This window comes from Pelodiscus sinensis, chromosome 13 (genome assembly GCF_052426305.1).
Source record: "Pelodiscus sinensis isolate ZL-2025 chromosome 13, ASM5242630v1, whole genome shotgun sequence".
NCBI lineage: Eukaryota > Metazoa > Chordata > Testudines > Trionychidae > Pelodiscus > Pelodiscus sinensis.
The window spans coordinates 27,958,537-27,981,044 of NC_143064.1; the positions used below are offsets into that span (position 1 = coordinate 27,958,537).

Here is a 22,508-nt window from a genome sequence, read left to right on the forward strand (position 1 = left end):
CCGGCGTGCACTTCCTGGTTCGAATCAGCTGTGATTCAAACTAGCGCGCTGGTGAGATCATGTTAATGAAGCACGGGATATTTAAATCCCGTGCTTCATTAACTACTTCGGTCGTCTCCATTGGCATCCCTAGTCCAAAGTAGGTATGCAGTGTAGACGTATCCTAAGGTGCCACACGACTTCTTGTTGCTTTTGCAGATCCAGACTAACACGGCTACCTCTCTGATATTTAACAGAACATGTTACACTAGACCAAGCTTGAGAAAAGGGAAAATTTATACAACCAGTATGTTTGCTTGGCCAACACCTTTAGAAGCTTATTTTGAAAATCTTTTCCTCCTCTCCTTTAGGGAGTCTCTTGCTTTGTGACGTTTCCCCTCCCCATTCTACTTCCACAAGCTGTAAATCTGTTAACAGGACATCATTTGATCTAAACCATCAAAAGATGATAAATCCTGAAGAGAAGATGTTTATGAGGACAATTATTGGACTGAAAAGAAAGGTCATGTTTTGTTAGACACCCATGCACACAGAACTCAAATTGTTTATTTGATCACTTGCAAACTGCTACATTCCTGAGGCGAGACAGCCCACACAACTACAGTCTGCTACCAACCTGAATGTCCACCTCAATCAAGCAACAGTTAAAAATATTAAACACAGCTACTCTGCCTCCTACTATAAAAGACAGTGAATATTTAAATTTGTGCCACAGAGAGCAAATTGAGAAGTGTCTGAGAATTAAGAAAAATACTTCTGGGCCATTACAATGTCCCCCCCTCCCCCCCGGCCTTCCATTAGTGGTGTAAACACAATAACTATGAGAAAATGAAACCAATCTTGCAGAGCCCTCAGCTGTTGCAATATTTGAGCTTGTCTGGTTCCACTTCACTATGGGGTCTGCAAAGGTATTTAGGTGTACAGTCACAGAAGCACAGGGAGCCACAGAAGCCAAAATACCTCTATATTTCCAAATATCACCAGTTGCAAGGTCAGAGCATAATAATTCAGAGTCAGCAAATTCATGCCTCAGAATAAAGAAAAGCTCAGTCATCAAGTCCAGAGAATGAGAGAAAGAGGAAGAACTGGTAACAGTGAGCTCTGAATAGAAAAGCACTTCTGCTGAAGAACTGGCACGAAGTATTGGCAAAACAAAAGCCAAATTCTGCTGCTAAAACACAATCTAAAACCACACAGACTATAGGTATATTTATCTCAATTCTTATTTAAATAAACACACTCCCATGCCATTTGCTCATACCTCAGGCACCAGACCAATAAAGCCAGGAGCCTAAGTGTATTTTATTTTAAAAACAATAATCCACAAAAATGAGCTAAACTTTTTGCATTAATTTTCATAGAAGTGTTTTAAAATAAAACCACATGGCAGTTGGATTACTGTTGAACCGCTACTGTTGGATTACTGTTGAACCACTACAGCTTCCAGCCTTCCCTTCTATTTACTCTATCAGGCATTAGGAATTGGCAAAGATACTTTGGTACATGTACAGTACAAATTGAAGTCACGTACAAACTTACAGTCCCCATACAATTTTTAAAACAATTTGGCAAATACTTTTCTCCAAAAACACTATGCAATACTGGAAATGTGCAAACAATAGTATGAAATATCTGTCATACTCTTTTTTGTTCTAGAGAACCTCTGCCCTATTCCTAAGTAGTAATAAAAATAATCAATTCAACCTGTTGATTCCAGCTTGAGTGCTATGCTCTAGAGGCAGTTCCTGGAATATTCATGCCTATCTATGCTGGCAAGTGTCACTTGTTAAAAACAACAAATACTCTCTGCTCCACACCCTTGGAATGAGTCTGACCATTTACTCAATAGTCTCCATCCATGTGAAATGGATGGGAGATTGAGCTCACACACAAAATGAGTTAAGACCTCTCACAGAGAGTAATTGCCAACAAGGGGAAACGTGAACAACACAAAACAGAATTTTTGGCAACTAATGAGAGAGGATGCCAATCATTTTGCACTCAGGCTACTTAACATGGAATTAAAAACCAGGAGGGCACATTAAAAAACCCTCCTTCATTTGTCCTTCCAGGAGATTGTCTGCTCACTCCATTCAGCAGCCAAGAAAAATGATTGAAGTCCAATCTGCAAACACAAGAACTAATTAGTTGCTCTAAATATTCAGTGAGGGGCAGCATTACCTTCCCATTAATGTGTGCCAATATTCGGGTCCAAGAACCACACAACTTCCATGTACTCACTTACCAACAGAAACTACTTATTGTAACCGAATGCAAGACAGAGTAGCACAGTCACCATACAAGTTAACAAAGGAAACAGCTCTTCGAAAGCACTTTGAAAGCCCAGCTCTCGAAGTTTCAGAGGATGCCTGTTTAATCAGAAACTGATGAGAGCCCTAGAAGTAGCAAGAGATGCTGGGGTTAACGGTCTGTCCAACAGCAGCTAAGGAGAACAGTGCAATGGAAAGGTTACAGTTTTACAATTTGTATGGCATTCTCTCACACATCATCTGTTGCTGATAAATTGTGGAACAAAGGCCTGTGTCTCCTGGAAACTGGCTCAGATCCAAGTTTGAGTTGAGGAATAGAGCAGTCAGGGGAAGGGAGGGGGAGAGAAAGCTTGACTTGGAAAACTTTCCCTTAATTATTTCAGTGCTAATTAGGAGCCTCTTAAACTGCCATCCAGCAGGAAACAGGGGGGATTGTTGTGTGAAGAATCTAGCCGTTATGATTATTTCAACTCACTATGAACAAATCTAGTTTATCGGCCGAGATCATCTTCCTAACATACTTGCATGGGATCCAACAGAATGCCAGCACTCTGTGCTGTGAATGAGAGGCTAGCACACTCCACAGCACTGATGGACAAAGGCTGTGCAGCCAGCCAGGTTGGGATGAGGCCAGAAGCCCTATTCCGTGCTAGCATTTGTCGACGGGCAAGACACAGCACAAGATGACGTCAGGAAAACTGCTGATTTTGATCACTTTCTTGTTAAACTTAGCTTGATAACACAACTCAAGATGTTATGTATCAAATACATACATTGATTTTCTAGGCTCAATTAAGAATAAAGATATGTTGAATAAATTCAGACAATGAATCAATGTGAGGAAATCACAGTCCATTAGCAGATAATCTGACAGCAGGACAGACACTAAATTCACCAGATGAATTATTTGCAAATGATATACTCTGCTCTAGAACTTGCTACTAATGTTGTGTCTCATTTTCATGTTAACAAAAAGGTTGAGAGGAGAGGAATCAAAGAAAACAACAATAAAACTGATGCAGAAAAAAAAGTTTAATGGCTGTGCTTACAATGATTTTTATGGCATGTCAGGAGTTGCTTAGGATAAAACTTGTGTTAAATATAAAAATGTCCTTGCAGTGGAAAGATGCAGTGTGAGCATTTCTGTAAAAAGCAAACAGTCTAGCATATTTGAGTTTTTTCCCCCCCCCCACTTGGTTCCCCAAAATTTTCCTTAGATCTCAAACTGAGGCAAATCAGAACAAGAAAATCTTTCTTCTGCTTTTTTTAAAATAATCATTTCAGAACTACATGCCAAGTACTGATACCAGCAAATACCACAGCTGGGCAGGAGCACATCAGAACACTGAAAAAGTATGCCTGAAAAACTGTGCGCCAATCCTACTAACATTTCTTGTGGCTTCTGTGGAACAGTACACAGTAGCAGTCTGCTGCATTCCTCATTCTGACTTACAAGTGCAGAGGCAGAGAAACCTGGACCTGCCCCAGCTGATGGATATGCACCCCTGCCCCAGCTGTGCCTACTGGAGCTGCTGTGGCATTTCTCACCTGGCCCCAAGCTGCTGTAATAGCCCTTTCCCTCCAAGGAAGTCTGCATACTAAACCCCTCGTTCCCAGCCACACCCCAGAACAAAAATTTAAATAAAGTGTGTACATTTTCACTTTATTTTTTTAAAATTAATTGAGCTAAGGACCGAAAGCAACACTGGGCAAATTTTCTAGTTATTTATTAAATGACAAAGGCTCCAGATGAGTTGGGTGAATCCAAGCTCTAAGCATTCTCCAAAATGACTCCATTTCGAAGCTGGTTCAGAATCAGCTTCATTTCAAATTGCCACTGAATAATGTGGAACCCTGAGAGCCTGATGGCAGACAAGGAAGAAATAATCTTTTCTGCCCCACATGTGCTAGATGCCCTTTTCATGAAATGTTGCTTTGGTCTATATTAAAGAGACATGAGACGCCTTATTTGAATATTTCTGAACCCTATGGCCATATTCAAGTCCTGATTACAGGGCCCTGCATTTTTTTTTTATCATTGATATATTTGGGGGGAGGGGGAGAGAAGAGAGTTATTTTATTCTAAACTGAATTTAGAATAAAATAGGGTCTGAAATCGACCTTGCAAATAAGAAGGATATCGAGTAGTGAGCCAAAAGAGGATGTTCATGATCTCTGGTGAAAGAGGTTGTTGCTTTCTCAGGAAGATTGGGATTAAGCCTGGGCTGAGCCCCAGGAGTTGAGGAAGCAGTCTTGGTCCTGCTCATGATAGGAAGTCAGACTAAAGCCCAGGTGGATTTCCTCATTCTGGCATGCCTGCACTGACGAGGAAAAATGTCTTTAATACTCCTACTGGACTTGAACAGAAGCACAAAATCTCTGTCTATGAACACTAAGCATGAAATCTCTGCTTTTAATATCTCCGGTGCCATCCTACTTTAAGAAAAAAACAACCAATGCATAAACACATGTATAAAACCTACCTTAGTGAAGCCTATTTGTTCCTTACGAAAATTTTCCAGTGGTTTGACCAGCAAATCACTAGCATTTTGAACCTGCAGAACAAAGAAAGAAACAACAGCTTTGTTGCAAGGCACATATCTGTGTTACACCAAAGGGAGATGAAGATAAGTGGGCAGACAAATGCCTGAATTCTAATCATAGTTCTATCTACTTGCTGAATGTCCTTAGACCAAGTCATTTACACCTGTGTCTTCTTTCCCCTCCGTGTGGACACATATCTCATGGAGCTGAGAAGAAGCACTATGACAATAGTAGAATATTCAGTATTATATTTGACTTCCCAAGGCTCTAGATCTCCACTAATACCACAGGAGGGCGAGTTAGCACTATGCCTTAAGCTACCTATTACCACCCTCCAGGGTAAATTTATAATCATTTCTAGTGTGGCACTTCCTATCGGATTACAGGAATCAAAGGGCAGATTTCCAGAAGGAAGAAGACTGGGAAGTAATATTGGATCTTTGATCCAGGGACCTTTGTTATAATTGTTCTATTGCTGCAATCAGGAATACATCATGTTTAATACGAGGGAAGGTTTGTCCCAGCATATCTTCTGGACCTTTCTAGAACAAGTACCAGACAACTCTGCAACTATCTATAATAAAAATAGGATCTGAAATGGTGCTCAACTACTATCATTCACACTCTGGAGTTGGCACTTAGTCTATAGAAGGGAGAACGCAGTCTTTAAAAAGGGGAAGAAAGGACTTGGGGGTCTACAGACTGGTCAGCCTAATACCAATTCCTGGAAAGAAACTGGAACATATTATTAAACAATGAATTTGAAATAATTTGGAGGATAATAGAATAGCAAATAATATCTAACATGAATTTATCAAGAACAAAATTATGCCAAACCAGCCTAATTGCCTACTTTGACTGGGCTATTTCTCCTAGTAAATCAGGAGAAAGACATGTTCCATCTTGATTTTAGTAAGGGTTTTGACACAGTCCCACATTACATTGTTATAAGGAAATTACTATAGGGTGGGTCCACAACTGGTTGAAAGACTGTACTCAAATAGTAGGTTTAAAGTTAGATATTGGGGGAAAAAAAGAATTATATGGATAGTTCACTTCTGGAATAGATTTACAAAAGAGGTTGTACAATCCCCAGCACTGGAGGTTTTTAAGAACAGGTTGGACAAACACCTGTCAAGGATGCTCTACGTTTACCTGGTCCTGCCTCAGTGACAGAGGGCTGGACTTGATGACTTTTCATATTCCCTCCCAGTCCTTCACGTCAATGATTCTTTGTTTTTCCTAAACAATGCCTCTTTGATCACTGCTTTGCTAGACACCCAAGCTCCTTAGCTGGAAAGAGAATCCCCACAAAGCAGGACAGGATGTCCAGATGTCCCGATATTATTGGGACCATTCCAATATTAGGGGTTGTGTCTTATACACACAACTATAGCCCCACCACTCCAGAAAAAAAAAAGTGTCCCCATTTTCACACTTGCTATCTGGTAACCATAATTTAGGATTTTTGAAGAATTATGGGGGACCTCAAAAAATAATGACATGTCCTCTAGCATATGGACTAGCTGATGACCATACCTCCACACAGGTTGTGCTGACAGGAATGCCTACTGTTCTGCAAATACAAACTAGAAGCATTCTCAAGAAGGCAAGGCTGTTTGTTTACTTTTCTCAGGGAGAAAGAAAATACCAAAAGCAGGAAGCAGATTATATGGTGCATGAATCATCCATGCTGGTGTTTGCAGAGTCAGAACAGGTTGGGTCAATCTTTGGGCAGGAATCAATATAATTATATAATTCCAATCTAGCAGGGAGAATCAAGGTAGAAGAAGCACATCCCTCTGTGGCAGCTTCTCCCTGGTATCTGTTCTTGGACAGTTCGCAACCTGTGTCATCCTTACTACAACACCACTCCATTGTTGCTCCAGCCCTGTTGGAGCATTATAGCATCTATCCTTTTTGCAATGGAAGCATTAAATGATGATTCCTGAATATGATGGACATGTGAACAGCTTAATATGATTCCAGAGCCAAAAAAATGTTCCATTGCCAATATTTCTAAGCAAACAGGAAAGATGACATTCCTAGGGAGTGACTGCATCAGATCTGAAATGATCCATTTTTCAAACCTAGTCACCCATAGTAATTTGTGTCCTAGATCTCATCCCAGGAAGGCCCACGTAGCTGATAATTGTTCCCCATGGCCACAGCATTAACCAAAATGGCATGTTGAAAGGGCAGAAGGAAGAGCAAAAAGTTTGTGTCATATGCATGACATGACACTTTCCAAAAAACTCAGTTTTCAGAACCAGCATTTCTGACTACAATAAACAAATGTAGAGAGAAGAACAGATTTTATATGTGGCTCTCAAATAATATTAGGGACATTCCTTTTGATGAGGCACTGTCCAAAGGAGCATGAAAGTAGTTGTCCATTCAGCAAAGCTAATCCCAAAGTCTTGTCACAGATTTCTTCGGGACAAAGGCATTATGATTAAAATAAGCTGCTCTAAAACGTTATGACTCATTATTTTCATGAAAGAATATCCTCTTCGTGCACATTCTGTGACTGTTTTCTTGCAGTCCTAGATGGGAAATTATATTCTACCAAGTGTCACTGTCCCCAATTCAACCCTATCCACTAAGGAGTAATTCTGTTGCTTGGCTAAGGTGGGGAAGGGAGGGTGAGGCTCACAGAACTGTTAAAGCTTTGCCGAGGCATCAGTTAATTGGTAACTGCACACAGAATCCAGTATGAGAGGACAGTGACCTATACAGATTATAGATTTTTTTTTAAATGAATGGGATATTGTAAAAAACTGGTCTTGATAAATAATGCATCAAGGACTGAAAAAGATCAAGAAAACTTTTCAAATGGCATCTGTAAATCTGAAAACTCTCCAGCTGATGGAGTTTTGGCAGGTCTCAGGATTCCATCCCTCCACATAAGATAAAGATAATGAGTAATCCTATGGCACCTGGCTGCTATTCCTTCGTTGAAATACACAAAATTCTTATTGTCTTCTTTCAGTCTATTGCTAGTTCTTTATCATCATTACTCAGACCCTGCCAACCTATAAGGCCACAGAAAGCAGAGTCTTGGCACCCCTTGAGGTATGGCTGTCCCTAACCCTCTAGTTCAGCCAGATGGCCGGGGAGGAGTTCTTTCATTACTGTATTGGGGCACGAGGCGCAGAGCCAAATGGTGAATTCCTGGCATAATGTGAAAGGCTTCCACTGATTCTAACATTCATGTTTTTCCTGGAATAAGTGTGACTTAGGGAGCCAACTGTCAATAAATCATCAACAAGTTCTAGAGACAAAGGCATATAATGTGATGCAGGGGTGGCCCTAGCCTAGCTGCCAGCAACTGGCGCTCTAAGTGAACCATGCAATCGGCGCCCCCACCTCCAAACCCCTCAATGATATTGCACTTGAATTTGGCGCCCCATTTAACTTGGTGCCCTAGGCGACTGCCTAGTTCACCTATATGGATGGGCCACCCCTGATGTGATGAGAGACAGAAGGGAGTGAATCACCCTGCTGGAGCATCATGTCAGGAGACAGGAGGACAACTACTCCCTTATGAAAAACAGAAATGCACGTTACTTCATATTTTACAACCTTCTATGCCACCAAGCAGAGTGTGAAAAATGTCAGCAAAATTTCTCATCTCCTATTGGCCAGAAATTGGCCAAAGGGTGCTGGGGGATTTTGCTAGGGAGGGTGGGAACAGGCACACAAAGCTTTCTCCTCACTTCCCAGACTGCATAGCAATTAGCAGTCTTCTGTTTAAAGCGGCTGTAGTTGCTGGCTATTAAGTGTGCCAGCGAGGCTGCCATGGGCTGGATCCAGCGGCTTGGTGGGCTGGATCCAGCCTCTTCCCTACCCCATCGTATGTTCTTCACGTGTCTAGTTGTTTGATGACTGTTTAGTCACACTTGCAAACGCCCATGCTGCGACCCCCTCCCCCCCCCACATACAATCATTTTTGTAAATGCGGAAGGGGCCAAAAAAACCCAACTTACGTCCTTGGCCCGCATTTATGATGGTGTAGAATGTCTATTGTAAACGTGGGTTCGAGTTACGACACCCCCAACTTGCAACGCTTCCCCAGCAACCGATCGCGTCTCAAGCAGGGGGCCGCCTATATTATGTAATGAACGAGCTTGTGTGCGCGAATATATAAAATGTTGTAAAACAGCAGCTGTATCATAGACCCTATATTTCAAACAGCTGAAAGTGATCCCTTGAGCTCAAGCATGAGGGCCAGTGCTTTTCTGGAACAGGATGATACAAAGTTCTATTTCCCATTATTACTCTGAATTTCTGCATGGCCCCAATGTGCAACATGACAATACTGTCCTACCTGGCCACTGATTTCTAACAGTAATGTCCATTCTTTTGTGTAGTACACTTATGCCTAAGGTACAAATAGGTACAGTCACTGTCATACTATAGGGGCTGAGGAAGGATTTGTTAACAAAATCAAGTTTTGACATTAAACAGAGAATTTCAATGAAGCCAGGTGTTTGTTATGAGCAACTTTGTGAGTTCCAGCCCACAGCAGGTGTGTGGGGTAGGTCCCCTTACCATCATTGATCTCTCAAGTTCTACCTCCTGGAGCAACTCTGCAAATTCCTTAAAAGATTCAGCTATAACGAGAAAGAAAGAAAAAAGAAACAATTAATTAGTGCAGATCCTGGTCAAATTAGTTTTGAATTTTAGGTTCTTGTTTGCCAAATTAAGTACAACACTCCAAGCAGAGCCAGACAAATGTTTGGGGTTTATTGGTTGACACCCCATCTAGGCTGGCTATTTCCAGATCCTATATAATACAGGCTTTTCTTCTCTCTCACTCACTGTATACACTAAAGCGATGCCCCAAATTTACCTCTTAGGCTTAAGTAAGCAGTTTGAAAGCTTTACACATCAATGGAGGCCTTTGAACCTGCTCAAAAATCTTCCACAGCATCTTTGTCATTTTGAAGGCTCTCCACCCATTCCCTCTGCATTGACCAACTGTTTAATCATTCATGGTAGAGAGTATGTGATCACAATTGACATAAATGCTGCTACATGGATCACCAGAAGAGGTTAACAAGTGATGTCCTTTGACAGGATACAGCTCCCTGTTGTCAGACTCTGGTCTATTATGGCAGGAACAACATGGAGATTTGTCCTTTATGGAACTTTGTTTATTTGACCAAAAGGAAAGAAAATGTAAGTAAGAACACTCTCCCCCACTTCTCCCCAATCCTGGTCCTTGAGGAAAAGAAGGTGATATTAATAATAATTTCTTATGGCTAATGCTAACAAAGCCACGCCCTCATATTACAGACAGATCTCATCATTTTAACATCCACATTCTGGAGGCAAAGACACAGTGTAAGAAGTGAGAAGTCACTAAGGTGACATAACAGAAGCAATCAGCATGTATTAGCTTTGTCTTAGAGGAACTGGAAAAACTGCTGCTGCAGGTTTGATTTGGTTAATTATAGAATAACAAGGAAACTAAAGAGTGAACAGGAAAATCAAGCAGAAATATTTCATGCCCAGTGCAGCTGAACATATGGAACCAAGCAAAGTCAGTGGAGCATGCTTATCTGCTATATGCCACTCCCCTCAACAGTACAAATATTCTCCCACTTTTCCTACCCCCTTTCCATTATATGCAACGGATGGGAAAGGGATGGGAAAAGTTAAGAGAAAAGTTGAAATGTCCATTTCTACTGTTAAGGGGAATGACAGATAGAAGGCAGGCATGCTCCACTCCAACAATTCCTATGCCTACGCAAGATAATTCTCCCCACCCCCCACCACACAGTATAACTGCACTATCAGGGCCCATGAGATTTGGGAGAGGGGCATACAGCCAGGTGGGGAGGTTGGAGTTGGAGATCAGCTGCCAAAGGTGCTAAGTTTCCTTCCTAAACTACTGCAATTGCTAGTATAAATTACTTTGGAACTTCTGCTCCATGTCTTCTCCCCAAGAAAAACCTGACTCTTCTGGAAGCATCACAGGTGGCAAGCTAAAGAGCAAGCCGGGTTACTGGGGAAGGTTATGATGGCAACGAAAGTAAAGGAATCAGCACTATGTGCCAGTGCCTTGAAATCCTCTGGGTTTGGTCTTATTTGTCTGTAACCCCCAAAGATATTATCTAGATTCCTAGGGCTCTGTCTGCTGGCAGCTCAGGGAGAGGCACTCTGAGTTTGTCTTGGCTCCCCAGAGCCTGCCTGGCAGCCCATAGGGAGTGAGAGGCCCCTCCCAGAAAGTTGAAGGGGGGAAGGAGGAGCCATTGTTGGGGGAGTCTGGAGCCAGCCAGGACAAGGGGAGGACTGGCTGTGTGGGAGCTAGTAAGCCTCAGGCCTGCATGCAGGGTTCCCCCTGAGAACTAGCCTCTAGGTACCTGAAGGCAGGATCCCTCAGCTGGGTTTTATTTCTCCACTGTTGATTCCCAGTTTATGAAGTTTGCTGGGAGGCTTCCCCAGCCAGGCTGAGTTGGCTCTCCAGCTCCCTGGGTGTGACCAGTCACCGTGGGTCAGCTCTGCTCTGTCTGCTGGTTCAGGGCTGCTGGGGGGTGGTGGTGGTGGTGGTGGTGGTGGTGGTGTGTGTGCGCGCGCGCGCTGGGGGTGTGTGTGTGTGTGTGTGTGTGTGTGTGTGTGCGCGCGCGCGCACCCCTTGTGCTCCTTTGTGGTGAGGGGAAATCCTGGGACCGAAGTAGCCTGATTCCTGCCTGAAGAGGATCCCTGCCAGAAGAGAGCAGCCCCTTTGCAGTGACTGAGTCCTCTCTGAACCTGAGCCTCATTCATGGAGTGTGTGAGAGCACCATCTTTTAGTTAGTAAGTCAGGGAATTTGTTTGATGATTTTATAACCTGCTGCATCTTAAACCTATGGAGGGATTTACCACTTGAGTCCTTTGGGCTGTACTGGACCCAGTCACCCTCACTGCTAAACCTCTGCAGAGAAGAAATTTGTGGTCATAAGTCATCAAGGGCCACAACAAAGTACGCGTACCAATGGGACACTAATCTTACAGTTGCTGGGCACCGGTGACCCTAAAAATAGTGTTTTACCCTGTTCTGTTATATTTGTCTCCTGTTTAATATAATTGTGTTTAATATAGTGTATGTGTTTGTGTTATTTTCTGGGAGTCTCCAACTATCTGGCAAGTGAGTGGGGATTCCCCTGGGCTAGAATTTTCCTCCCAAGCTGCCCTGATGACCCTGCCAAGAAGGAGTGAGGGGGGTGGAGGCACCGCCAAATAAATCCATCGGAAAAAATAAAGTTGAGCGGGTGGTGGGATCCAGAAGAAACCAGACCTATCCATCAAAACCTGTAAGCAGATTGGCATTAAAGAAGGTAACCAGGTGGAGAGGGGGCGCTACATGTCCTTCAGCTGGATTCCTTTTCCTCGAGTGCTAGAACAAGCAAGTGGAGGATGTGTGAAAAATCTTGCCTTATCACCCACAGGAAATGGTCAAGCACACCATGATGGGCATGGAGTACTTCACAGAGCCCTGTGGAGAGGACCCCAGGTTTGTTTACAGTCCAAGCCCTTTAATTTCAGAAGAGTATATATGTAGCCAACTAACCCTAGCTGAGCCAATTGCAAAATTAATCCATTAAAGAAATTATTAGAAAAAAAGTCAGAGCTCTTAGAAGGAAGAGCATCAGAGAAAATAGTTCTAAAAACTGGACTGTGTTAACACTGATTTAGAACACCTTTAGCAATGTGCCAAATAATGAAGAAGGGAAGCTTGTGAATTCTTTTGTTAAAAAACTAGCTGTAGCAACAGCTGCACAGCAAATCAGTGGTTGTTAGGTATTGAGGCTGGATTTGTGTACAATTGCTGAGACAGGTGGAAAAAGAAAAACCACCAACTTGTGATGTACTAATTCCACTGTTGTCACCAAAACAGCACCTTCTCATTATAACCCAGTGATTCCAAGTTCTCCCCCAAAAGAGACACCTTTAAATTCCTAAACACCTAGCCATCATATACTACTAGCCTAGGAGCTGAGCCCTTCTAATGTTCGACATGGTCGGTATTAGCTATATAAACTCTGAAGTATCTTTAGGTTTCAAGGGGTTAGGTTCAGGGAAAATGGGCACTAGGGCCAGGGTGGGAGTTGTCATCGCTGCAGAAAAATTCCATAGATGCCTAAAGTTGTGGGCACAACACGAGCATCTAAAATCCTCAAGGAGTTGTTCTTCCATTGCTGCACAGGGAGGATTTATACTACATTTCCCAAGGCAATAACTGGAGTTACCCATATAATTTACTTAATGTCAGGAAGAATAGGACCACTTGAACTGTTTGAAGGCCACCTGCAAATTTTTTAAAAATCAGATTTGTGCCCTTTTTGCTGCTTTGTGGCATGTGAAGAAGGCCTGAAAATTTGTCTCAAGTCAGGGAGTGACTGAAGGAACTGGTGTGGAAAAAAGAAATACCAACCATGCTGATTGCTCAGCATGAAGATCTTTGTAAAAGATATCTTTCTTGGTTCACAACTGAAAAACTATTTGGTATTGTTTAAATTTGCATGGCCCAAGATCCGACCATATTCTCTTCTTTCTTCAATCTGTTTGCAAACATCTTATACAGAGTATGTAATTCTTGATAGTCCTCGTCCTCCAAACAACCCAGAATAAATATTTTACTGTCACAGGGCACCTAGTGCTGGGGAAAGATGCCAGCCTTACAACTCCGGAGACTGAAGCTCTCCTTATCCACAGAACAGGTGCTGCACTGAGCAGTTGCAGCAGCAGTACAAACCTCCCCAAACTAACTGATGAAGAGGCTCTGTTTTCTTCCCCCCATAACCGCTCCAGAGTGGTGGGGAGACAGGCTACACATTCAGACTGGGCTAAAGAGCTGGAAATGTCTTTTGGATTAACAGGAAAGAGACACTTGCTTCTTGGATTGCTCTTTGCCTCAGATCTTTCCATTCCCAGTAGGACTGATTTATATGCAGTTTTCCTCTCCATTATCCAGCATCACATGAGCTTGGAAATTCAATACCTCTTTTTCCATTATAGTCGGATTCTGACTCTCTCAGCAGATTTCACCTAGAATCTTTATGCTGAGAGAAATCAGATCCAGAAGGGCAAACCACAATCGCTGCAAAGTACTTATAAAAAGCCAGCCTTTCTATCTGTCCTTCCTTCCCTTCCTCTTTCCCTCCTCCTCTCCCCATGCTGGTTCATTGAGTCCCTCTCAACACTAACACTGTCACACTTCTGGGCACAGTTAAACAATAATGTGAATCTGTATTAATAGGCTAGCTATTGTCCTCTCTATGCACCCAGTCCTGCACGTGCTGAACACCTTCAACTTCCAAGACACCAGTGGGAGTGGAGGTTCTCAGTATTTTCGAGGATCAGGCTCTGGGATCAGAAATTGTGCATGAGTCATCCAAGAGAACTTTCATAGGCAGCACTATCCTATTTCCTATAGTCTGCTGAGTTTTCCTGCACAGCTAAGGAATCCCTGCACATTTTAGGAGCCCTCGGGTATTGTTTTCACCATAACAACAGTTCCCAGACCTCAAAATTGCTAGTGCAACAATGATGGTTAATCTGCCCTTGGATTAGTTCTAAAAATGCCTTTTTTAGGAAGTTTAGTCCATTACTTTGAACTCCCTAGATGTAGCAAGCAGAATAAGTGACAATAAATTCACTGGCTTGGCAGGAAAATAAAATACATAGAAACTGAGCGAGAAATAGAGGAGTTGAGATCAGCGAAGCTCTGCATGCTGCTGGTCATTCACAACAAAGCTGCAGCTTCAGGGACACCATTGAGCATCTTTTTCAATGTAATAGTGCATGTTAATTTTCTTCCCTAGAGCTCACCATGGGGATTACATACAGTATTTTAAACCATAGCAAATTTGGATTGCCTGGTTCAGAACACCTAGCCAAGTGCTCTGAATCCCACTATCTGGCCCTGATAAAGAGTGGGAGTAAGGCCACGTCTTCACTTGTAGGAAGATTGACACTGAGGCGGTCGATATTCCAGCGTTCAATGTAGCTAGTCTAGTAAACACCCACTAGATCGAAAGCTGAGGGTGCCACTGTTGACGCTGGCATTCTTACACCATGAAAGAAGTACGGGAAGTTGACAGAAGTGTTTCTCCCATCGACCGCCCGCTGGGAGGATGGCACTGAAGCTCAGTTTAAGGTATGTCAACTCCAGCTATGTTTTTTATGTAGCCGAAATTGCGTACCTTAAGCCAACCTTCCCCTATAGTATAGGCTTGTTCTAAGACAACGTGCCATAACACATTGAAGAGGACCGAGAGTGTGTCTAACCTGCACCCTTAGCTCGACATGAGCTACGCAAATTGCGTCGCTTATTTCTAATTAATTTCAAAATAACTTATTTAGTAATTTGGCACTGGAACAAGGTTTACAGGGACGTCAGAATAGCGCACCTGTTATTTCGAAAGAGGATATTTTGAAATAATGGGCATGCTGTCAAGACACAGAATAGCAGAAGTATCCCAAAATAGAGCCTCAGCATATACATACCCCTACAGGGTACTCACTGCAATGGAGAGCCTCCCTGCTGGATTACTGCAAGTCATTTCCAATCTCTGGCAATAAGGAGGAGGATTAAAGCTGTAAAAATCAACCTACAGTGCTGTGAATCAGACTCTAAACATTAAGACTTGAAGATTTATTAAATGTGTTATAAGCTTCATGTGTGACTGCAACTATAACAGACCCGTGTACTATGAACCGAATTGCATCTTGGAAATACAACTCCTGGTTCTGTTTAAGGACAAGAATACAGTAGTCAATGCTGGACTCAGCTATGCAGTCTGACAGTAAAACGAAGATAATTTTTTCTAAGTAGCTGCAAATATGTACTGAAAGGAAAAGAACTTACCAATATTGATCTCATCATCTGTTAGTGTGTCCCCAATAAAGTCAAACTGAAAGGACTGTAGCGTCTGAGAGAATTTCTGCACAGCATAAGAGTAATCTGGAAGAGGAAGTATTAAAGGTTGAATTTATATAATCAATATATAGGAGTGGTGAGTAAAGTTTTAGGAAATAAACATTGGAAGAGGAGATTTACAATGAGGGAGATAAAAAAAACAGAACATCACTGTGCAATGCAGGGAATTTTTTTTAAAAAAAGTAGATGCACATTTTTTATGTGCTGATATTAGGAACTACATTTTCAAAGGGTCTCTGAAAATACACTTGCATTATTGGCAGATGCAATTAATTCCACTAGCAATTGATCATGTGTCCACAAATCCTGGTGGTGAAGTAGGAATAGTTTTCTACTGGGGTACGTCTAGACTACATGGCTCTGTAGATTTGTTTGTTCGGCAAAGGGAAATGAAGTCATGATTTAAGTAATCGTGGCTTTATTTAAATTTAAATGGCTGCCCCACTTTGCCGATCAGCTGTTTGTCGGCAGATCGGGGCAGTCTGGACGTTCCCCTGCCGACATGAAAGCCGTTTATCGACCTCCCCGGTAAACCTCATCCTACGAGGCATAACGGGGAGGTCGATAAAGGGCTTTCATATCAGCTGTTTGTCGGCTCAGCGCGGCAGCCATTTAAATTTAAATGAAGCCACGATTATTTAAATCGTGGCTTAATTTCTCTTTGCCTATCAGCCTAATCTACATGGCTCCTTCGATGGAGCCATGTAGTTTAGATATACCCCTGTAGAAATGTGCAATTTCAAATACACTGTTCACCATTTGGGGAGAGACTCAGAATTTGACACTATGTGTATTGGTTATGGGGACCAGATAGATTAGCCATTTGTGGATGGCATGTTGTACCCTGGTGAATTAATAAAACGTAAGTTGAACAGTACAGTCTGATTGACAGCTACTGTAGATCAGTGTAGCTCTATTCAAATCTGATTTATATCAGCTGAGGATTTGCCCATACTGGAGCATAATTTGTCATCCATGGTGTACCTCAAAATAAGCTTCAAGTTTTGCTCAAGACATGCTATCAAACGCCGAAGCACTACCCCGCCTGGCATTTTAAAACAAGCGTTTCAAAAATATAAGTTAGGCTATTTATGTAGTTGCTCTATTTTATAAAGTACTGACCACCCAATAGCTCCCACTGGAGTAAACAGATACTCACTGAAGACATGGCCTAAGTGGCCTGATTTGGAAAAGGGCTACCCCTCTGTCAGCAAAATGTATGTTGCTCAAGGATGGGAAAAAAAAAAACCTCTAAGTGACATCAGTTTTGTTGGCATAAGTGGTAGCATGCACAGCACTAGGTTGGTGTGGAGAGCTGCTACCACCACTTAATATAACAACACCAGCTCCAATAACAGCATAAAGCTCTCTCGTGTCAGCACAGAGCAGCATGGAGCACAGTGGAACCTCATTGGTGCACTTGCATTGTGGCAAGGGATCTAGTGTAGACATCATGTAGACCAGTTCTTCAGCTTGACTAAGGCTAACTTTTAGTTGGCAGCAAGCTGGAGTATCAATCTACCCCACACTAGCCTGCTGCAGACAAAGAGTATGTCTACACTACAGAGTTTTGTTGGCAAAATGGCCGTTTTTCTGACAAAACTTGAGGAACGTCCACTCTGCAATTGTGTTCTTCCGCAAGAAAAATCAAAAGAACAGAGCTTCCAATTTCCGACATTGGTAATCCTCATTCTATGAGGAAGAAGCCTTTTTCCGAAAGTGCTCTTTCACAGAAAGGCGTGTGTGGATGGGGAAGAGGGAGTTCTTTCGGAAGAAGAGGAAAAACACAGATGCCCTGGTGGCCATTCCAGCCATAGCAATCAGCTTACATGTGAGAGAGTGTCCATTCAATATGGACATTCTCTTTCAAAAAATCAGATTGCTTTTTTGATACACTTTTGCATTGTGGACGCTCTCTTTCAGAAGAAGTTTGTTTTGGGTGATCTCTTCCGAAAAAAGCTTCTTCTGAAAGAAGCCTGTTGTCTAGACGTAGCCTAACTGTCTCTGTGCATCCTGCTGATGTGCATTAATAATTCATGAATGCACTTTTATCCTAATTATTAATAAAGATCAGCAGCTGCACACAGGGGCTTTGTCTAGACTACATGGCTCCATCGATGGAGCCATGTAGATGAGGGTTGTAGGCAAAAGGAAATGAAGCAGCGATTTAAATAATTGCCGCTTCATTTAAATTTATATGGCTGCCACACTGAGCCAACAAACAGCTGATCAGCTGTTTGTCCGCTCAGCGCGCTAGTCTGGACGCTCCCCTGCTGACATCAAAGCCCTTTGTCGGCAGCCCCGATATTCCTCATGGGATGAGGTTTACCAGACTAGCGCGCTGAGCCGACAAACAGCTCATCAGCTGTTTGTCGGCTCAGCGCGGCAGCCATGTAAATTTAAATGAAGCCGCAATTATTTAAATTGCCGCTTCATTTCCCTTTGCCCAATAAACAAATCTAAATCCGTCGATGGAGCCATGCAGTGTAGACGTACCCAGGCAGTCCATAACAGATCGTGCAGGAAAGATTTGTACCTCAGTTTGCCATAAACTAATTGTCTGTGTAAACAAGCTCTGAGTTTAGGCTCCTATGTGTGAAAATTGTTGCCTTATTACACTTAAGATAGTATTTGCTTGTTTTGTATTTGATGAGAAGAAAATGAATAGAATACTTTTGGGCAAACGGATTCATTCTTCTGAGGGTTTTTTGTACAGAGAGAAAGAGATAGTCCCCCAAAAAGTAATTCTATTTCTACGTTTGCCCATTTGGGATATAAAATAGAAACCACCTTTCAAAGTGACCGGCCCTTTCTCAGGGCATCACAAACACAAACAGTTCTACAGACAAGCAAGGCAGTGAAAAATCTGGGCTTGATAAGTCAGGGGTTCTCTCACTGCACTCTGCAAAGCACTTCCAGGTAGTCCTCGGATCGGTTTCTGACCCAATGATGAATAAACTGCTAGCCTTTAAGCAAAGACACTTTCTGATGGCAGTTGGTAGCCCAGCCCAAGATTATTTTTAAGCTTTCCAGAGATGTTTCTGTCTGAGATAATCCTTTCTCTGTACTCTGTGTGGCTGCTTTGTGTCTTTGTCAGCTACTCCATTGCTTTAAATTCAATGGATTACATTTGCAGACATAGGCTGGAAGTGTGTGTGTGTGTGTGTGGGGGGGGTGCTTCAGAACCTCCAGGTTTCGCACCCACGTCCCTGCATTCTGCTGGCCCCACATGCTTTGCTGGCTCCCTGGGGTTCTGCTGCCTCAGGTTTTGCCAAATCCCCAGGATCACGCTGGTCCTGCCAGCCCTCAAGGTTCCATCACCCACTGACCTCACAAATTCTGCTGGCCCTCAAGGTCCCACTGCCTGCTCACCCTGCCATAAGCTCTGCAGCCCAATGGCTCCAGGGTCCTGCTGCAGGCTGAGGACTCTGCACTGCCCCTAGCTGTAACCCCAGTCTGGAGCAGTGAGGGTTGCCAAATTTCCTGGACTGGATGCCATTTGCAGCAATGGAGTCTGGTCCATCTGGTCCTGGAGATTGGCAACCTGATCTTGACAAGGTCCAGGATAAGCCTCCATCCCTCCGCTCTTCTTCTTGGTGAGGAATCAGTTGGAATAGAAGCCCTTCCTGAAGTACGGGCTTGGGACCAGTTCCAAAGCCTCTGTATATAGGAGGTGGGTTGGCTTCCTACAGTCGAAGGTGCTTGTGGGAAGGGTCCCTGAAGAGGGATGGGGAAAGGGGTAAGTCAGGAGGCATAAAGAGGAAGGGTATGCCATATCCTGTTTGTATGGCTTCCAGCACCCACCGATCCATTGTTATGGTAGCCCATAGGTGTAAACCATGGACAAAAATAAAATGGGACTGAGCTAACACTGTGTGTGGGGGGAGGTTGTGCAGACTCTTAACCAAAGCCTCAAAACTGTTGTTTAGGGGCCTGGTTCACAGAAGACTGGCCCTCAGGCGGTTTCCTCTGCTGAGATCTCTATTTAGGTCTATTGGAATCAAAATGTCTAATGTTGGGTATGACCAAGTGTGATCTCCCGGGGTCTTTGGGATGTCATGGAGCGCCTACACTTGGCTGATGATGTACACATGCCAAGTACATGAAGGGTAGTGCAAAACCTCATTGGTTTTGGTGGAAAAGAGTTTGCTCTTGTCAAATGGCAAGTCCTCCACTTTAATTTGGAGCTCTTTGGGAATTTCTGAAGACTTGAATCAAGATGTTCGCTGCATAATCACTGACAGTGTGGTTGCATGAGCAGGCGAGTCTGCTACATTGAGCACAGACTGTAGTGATGTATAAGCTGTAGTCTCTCTCTTCTTTACGACAGTCTTCAGAATAGGGCATTTCTGTTCCAAGCGGTGCTCCAAAAGTTCTTCCAAATTAGCATAAGTGGAGAAATTACAATTAGTCAAAAGGGCAGAGTAATTGGCTACTCTGAGCTGTAGTGTGGCAAAAGAGTATATTTTTCAGCCAAATAACTCCAGTGTCTTATGATCTTTGTCATGTGGCGCTGTCTTGAACTAGGTTGTTTGTTGCAGTGGCAGACCGCATCAACAACTAATGAGTTGGACTGAGGATGGGAGAAAAGAATGTCCATGTCCTTAGCGGGGACAAAATGTTTCCTATTAACCTTCTTATTGGTTGGTGTGACAGAAGCCGGTGTCTGCCATATGTCATCGGATGCCTCCATAGTGGCTTTATCTATTGGCAGTGCAAACTTAGATGGTACCATAGGCTGTAAGATTTGGAGCAACTCGTGTTGTTTCTCTTGTACCTCTTGAAGAGGTGTCTCTTGAATAATTCCTGAAATTGCTCCAGGTTGTCTGCAGGTTAGGGTGCTGTAGGTACGATGATCTCATCTGGTGTTGAGGAGGAACTGTAAGGTGGAGGAGGCTTCCATTGGCTGAACCTCTAAGGTGTCATCTCTGTCCTAAGTATACTCATCTTGAATTTCTGTGGGAGGAATGCTCGGAGCAGATGGAGATGTCAATGCTTATCTCAATGGTGTGTCAGGGTTGGGGAAGGAGGAATACTACTCCCTAAAATTTGGCCATGGGTCCCATGGGGGCCACTGTATGGGGTGAGATGGAGGTGGGTATGGCCATGGTTGCCCATACCACTGTTGGACTTGGGAAGTGTGATGAGGCTTTGCATGGTGCAAGTGCCATGGAGGCCGTCTGAGTGGGAGAGGAGTGTTGAGATGAGAACCTGCTCCTGTGCTTGTCTGCATCAGGCTCACTGTGTGACAAGAGAGCAGGCAACATTGGCAGGTGATCTAAAGCCTGACCCAGTGACTGGTCAGTGTCAAAGAGTGAGGAATGTGGTGCCATGGAGACCACTATGAGCTCCTGATCCAAGAACTATGGAGGTGTCGATTCTGGCATGCTGGAACAGTACAGTGGTCTTTTCTCTTTGAATAGTATGGTCCTGGGCCTGAAGCTAAGTGCCAAGTGATGAGATGGTACCAATGGAGGAGACCTTGAAAACTGCGCTATCTTCGGTGATGAGTCTCATGCCGTGGTAGTCAGTGCTATGGAGGGATGCAGAACATCTCCGAGTCAGTGCCCAGACTGCCCGTTACAGCACAGTACCAGAGTGCCCCCTTTGCCACATCTTGAAGTCAGCACTGTGGGTAACAATATACCTGGGAATATTCTCTTTTCCTGAGAATCCCTAGTTGCAGCAGTTCTAGATGCATGCTTTACTTTAGATCAAAAGTTGGCTTTGGTGACATTACTACTTTGGTTGGTGTTTGGGACACTAACAAAAAAAATCTGAAGTGTTTTCCAGGTGTCTATTATCTTAATATCTAAGCACCGACTGTGTCATTTTGCATTTGTAGTACATTTAGAAAGTAGAATACAAAGACCAAATCCTTATTCTCTCAGGACCTCAAGACGGGACCTCAAATGATGGTCAAAATCTTTACCTCCACTTAAGACAGGATGGCTACGTCTAGACTGGCCCCAAATTCCGGAAAAGGGATGCAAAGCAGCTAAGTCAGCATAGGGAAATCGGCGGGGGATTTAAATATCCCCCGCGGGATTTAAATAAACATGTCCGCCGCTTTTTTTCCGGCTTGGGGAAAAGCCGGAAAAAAAGCATCTAGACTGGCACGATCCTCCGGAATAAAGCCCTTTTCCGGAGGATCTCTTATTCCTACTTTCAAGTCAAAAGGAATAAGAGATCCTCCGGAAAAGGGCTTTATTCCGGAGGATCGCACCAGTCTAGACCCTTTTTTTTCCGGCTTTTCCCCAACCCGGAAAAAAAGCGGCGGACATGTTTATTTAAATCCCGCGGGGGATATTTAAATCCCCCGCGGATTTCCCTATGCTGACTTAGCTGCTTTGCATCCCTTTTCCGGAATTTGGGGCCAGTGTAGACGTAGCCGATGAGATTGACATCAGAGCACAACTACTGATAGATCAGTTGAGAACACTTTTCAAACTGGGTTTGCAAGTGTGTTCTAAAAGGAAAGAAAGATGTAATATGGTGCAGGTGTTTGTGATTCTGACTCCATGCTATGAAATTAATATTTTCCTTCCAAGCAACCTTGTACTCTGGGGATACAGAAAGTGACCATTAAATCTTGACCATAATCCAGGTTACAACAAACAGTTTTGAAAAAATCTTTTATAACAGCCGGGGTGCCAAAATATGCAACTGATTCTGCTTCTCCCACTCAGCTTCCGCAACCAGTAAGGTTTCCCCCAAACACATTTCCCTCTCTAAATTAGAGACAAAGATCAGACAGATTCGCA

At 43.2% G+C, this 22,508-nt stretch overlaps 1 protein-coding gene across 4 annotated transcripts in view; it reads right to left on the bottom strand.

Moving 5' to 3' along the window:
- The window catches only part of OPHN1 (oligophrenin 1), a 138,593-nt gene that overhangs the window by 60,037 nt on the left and 56,048 nt on the right, over positions 1-22,508 (bottom strand). For all 4 annotated transcript variants that reach the window (XM_025185727.3, XM_075940818.2, XM_025185726.3 and 1 more), the window contains 3 exons: positions 15,673-15,768; positions 9,369-9,430; positions 4,754-4,825 (listed from right to left, as the gene is read on the bottom strand). In XM_025185727.3, the coding sequence (XP_025041512.3) occupies positions 4,754-4,825; positions 9,369-9,430; positions 15,673-15,768 (230 nt within the window). The remainder of the gene's footprint in view (positions 1-4,753; positions 4,826-9,368; positions 9,431-15,672; positions 15,769-22,508) is intronic.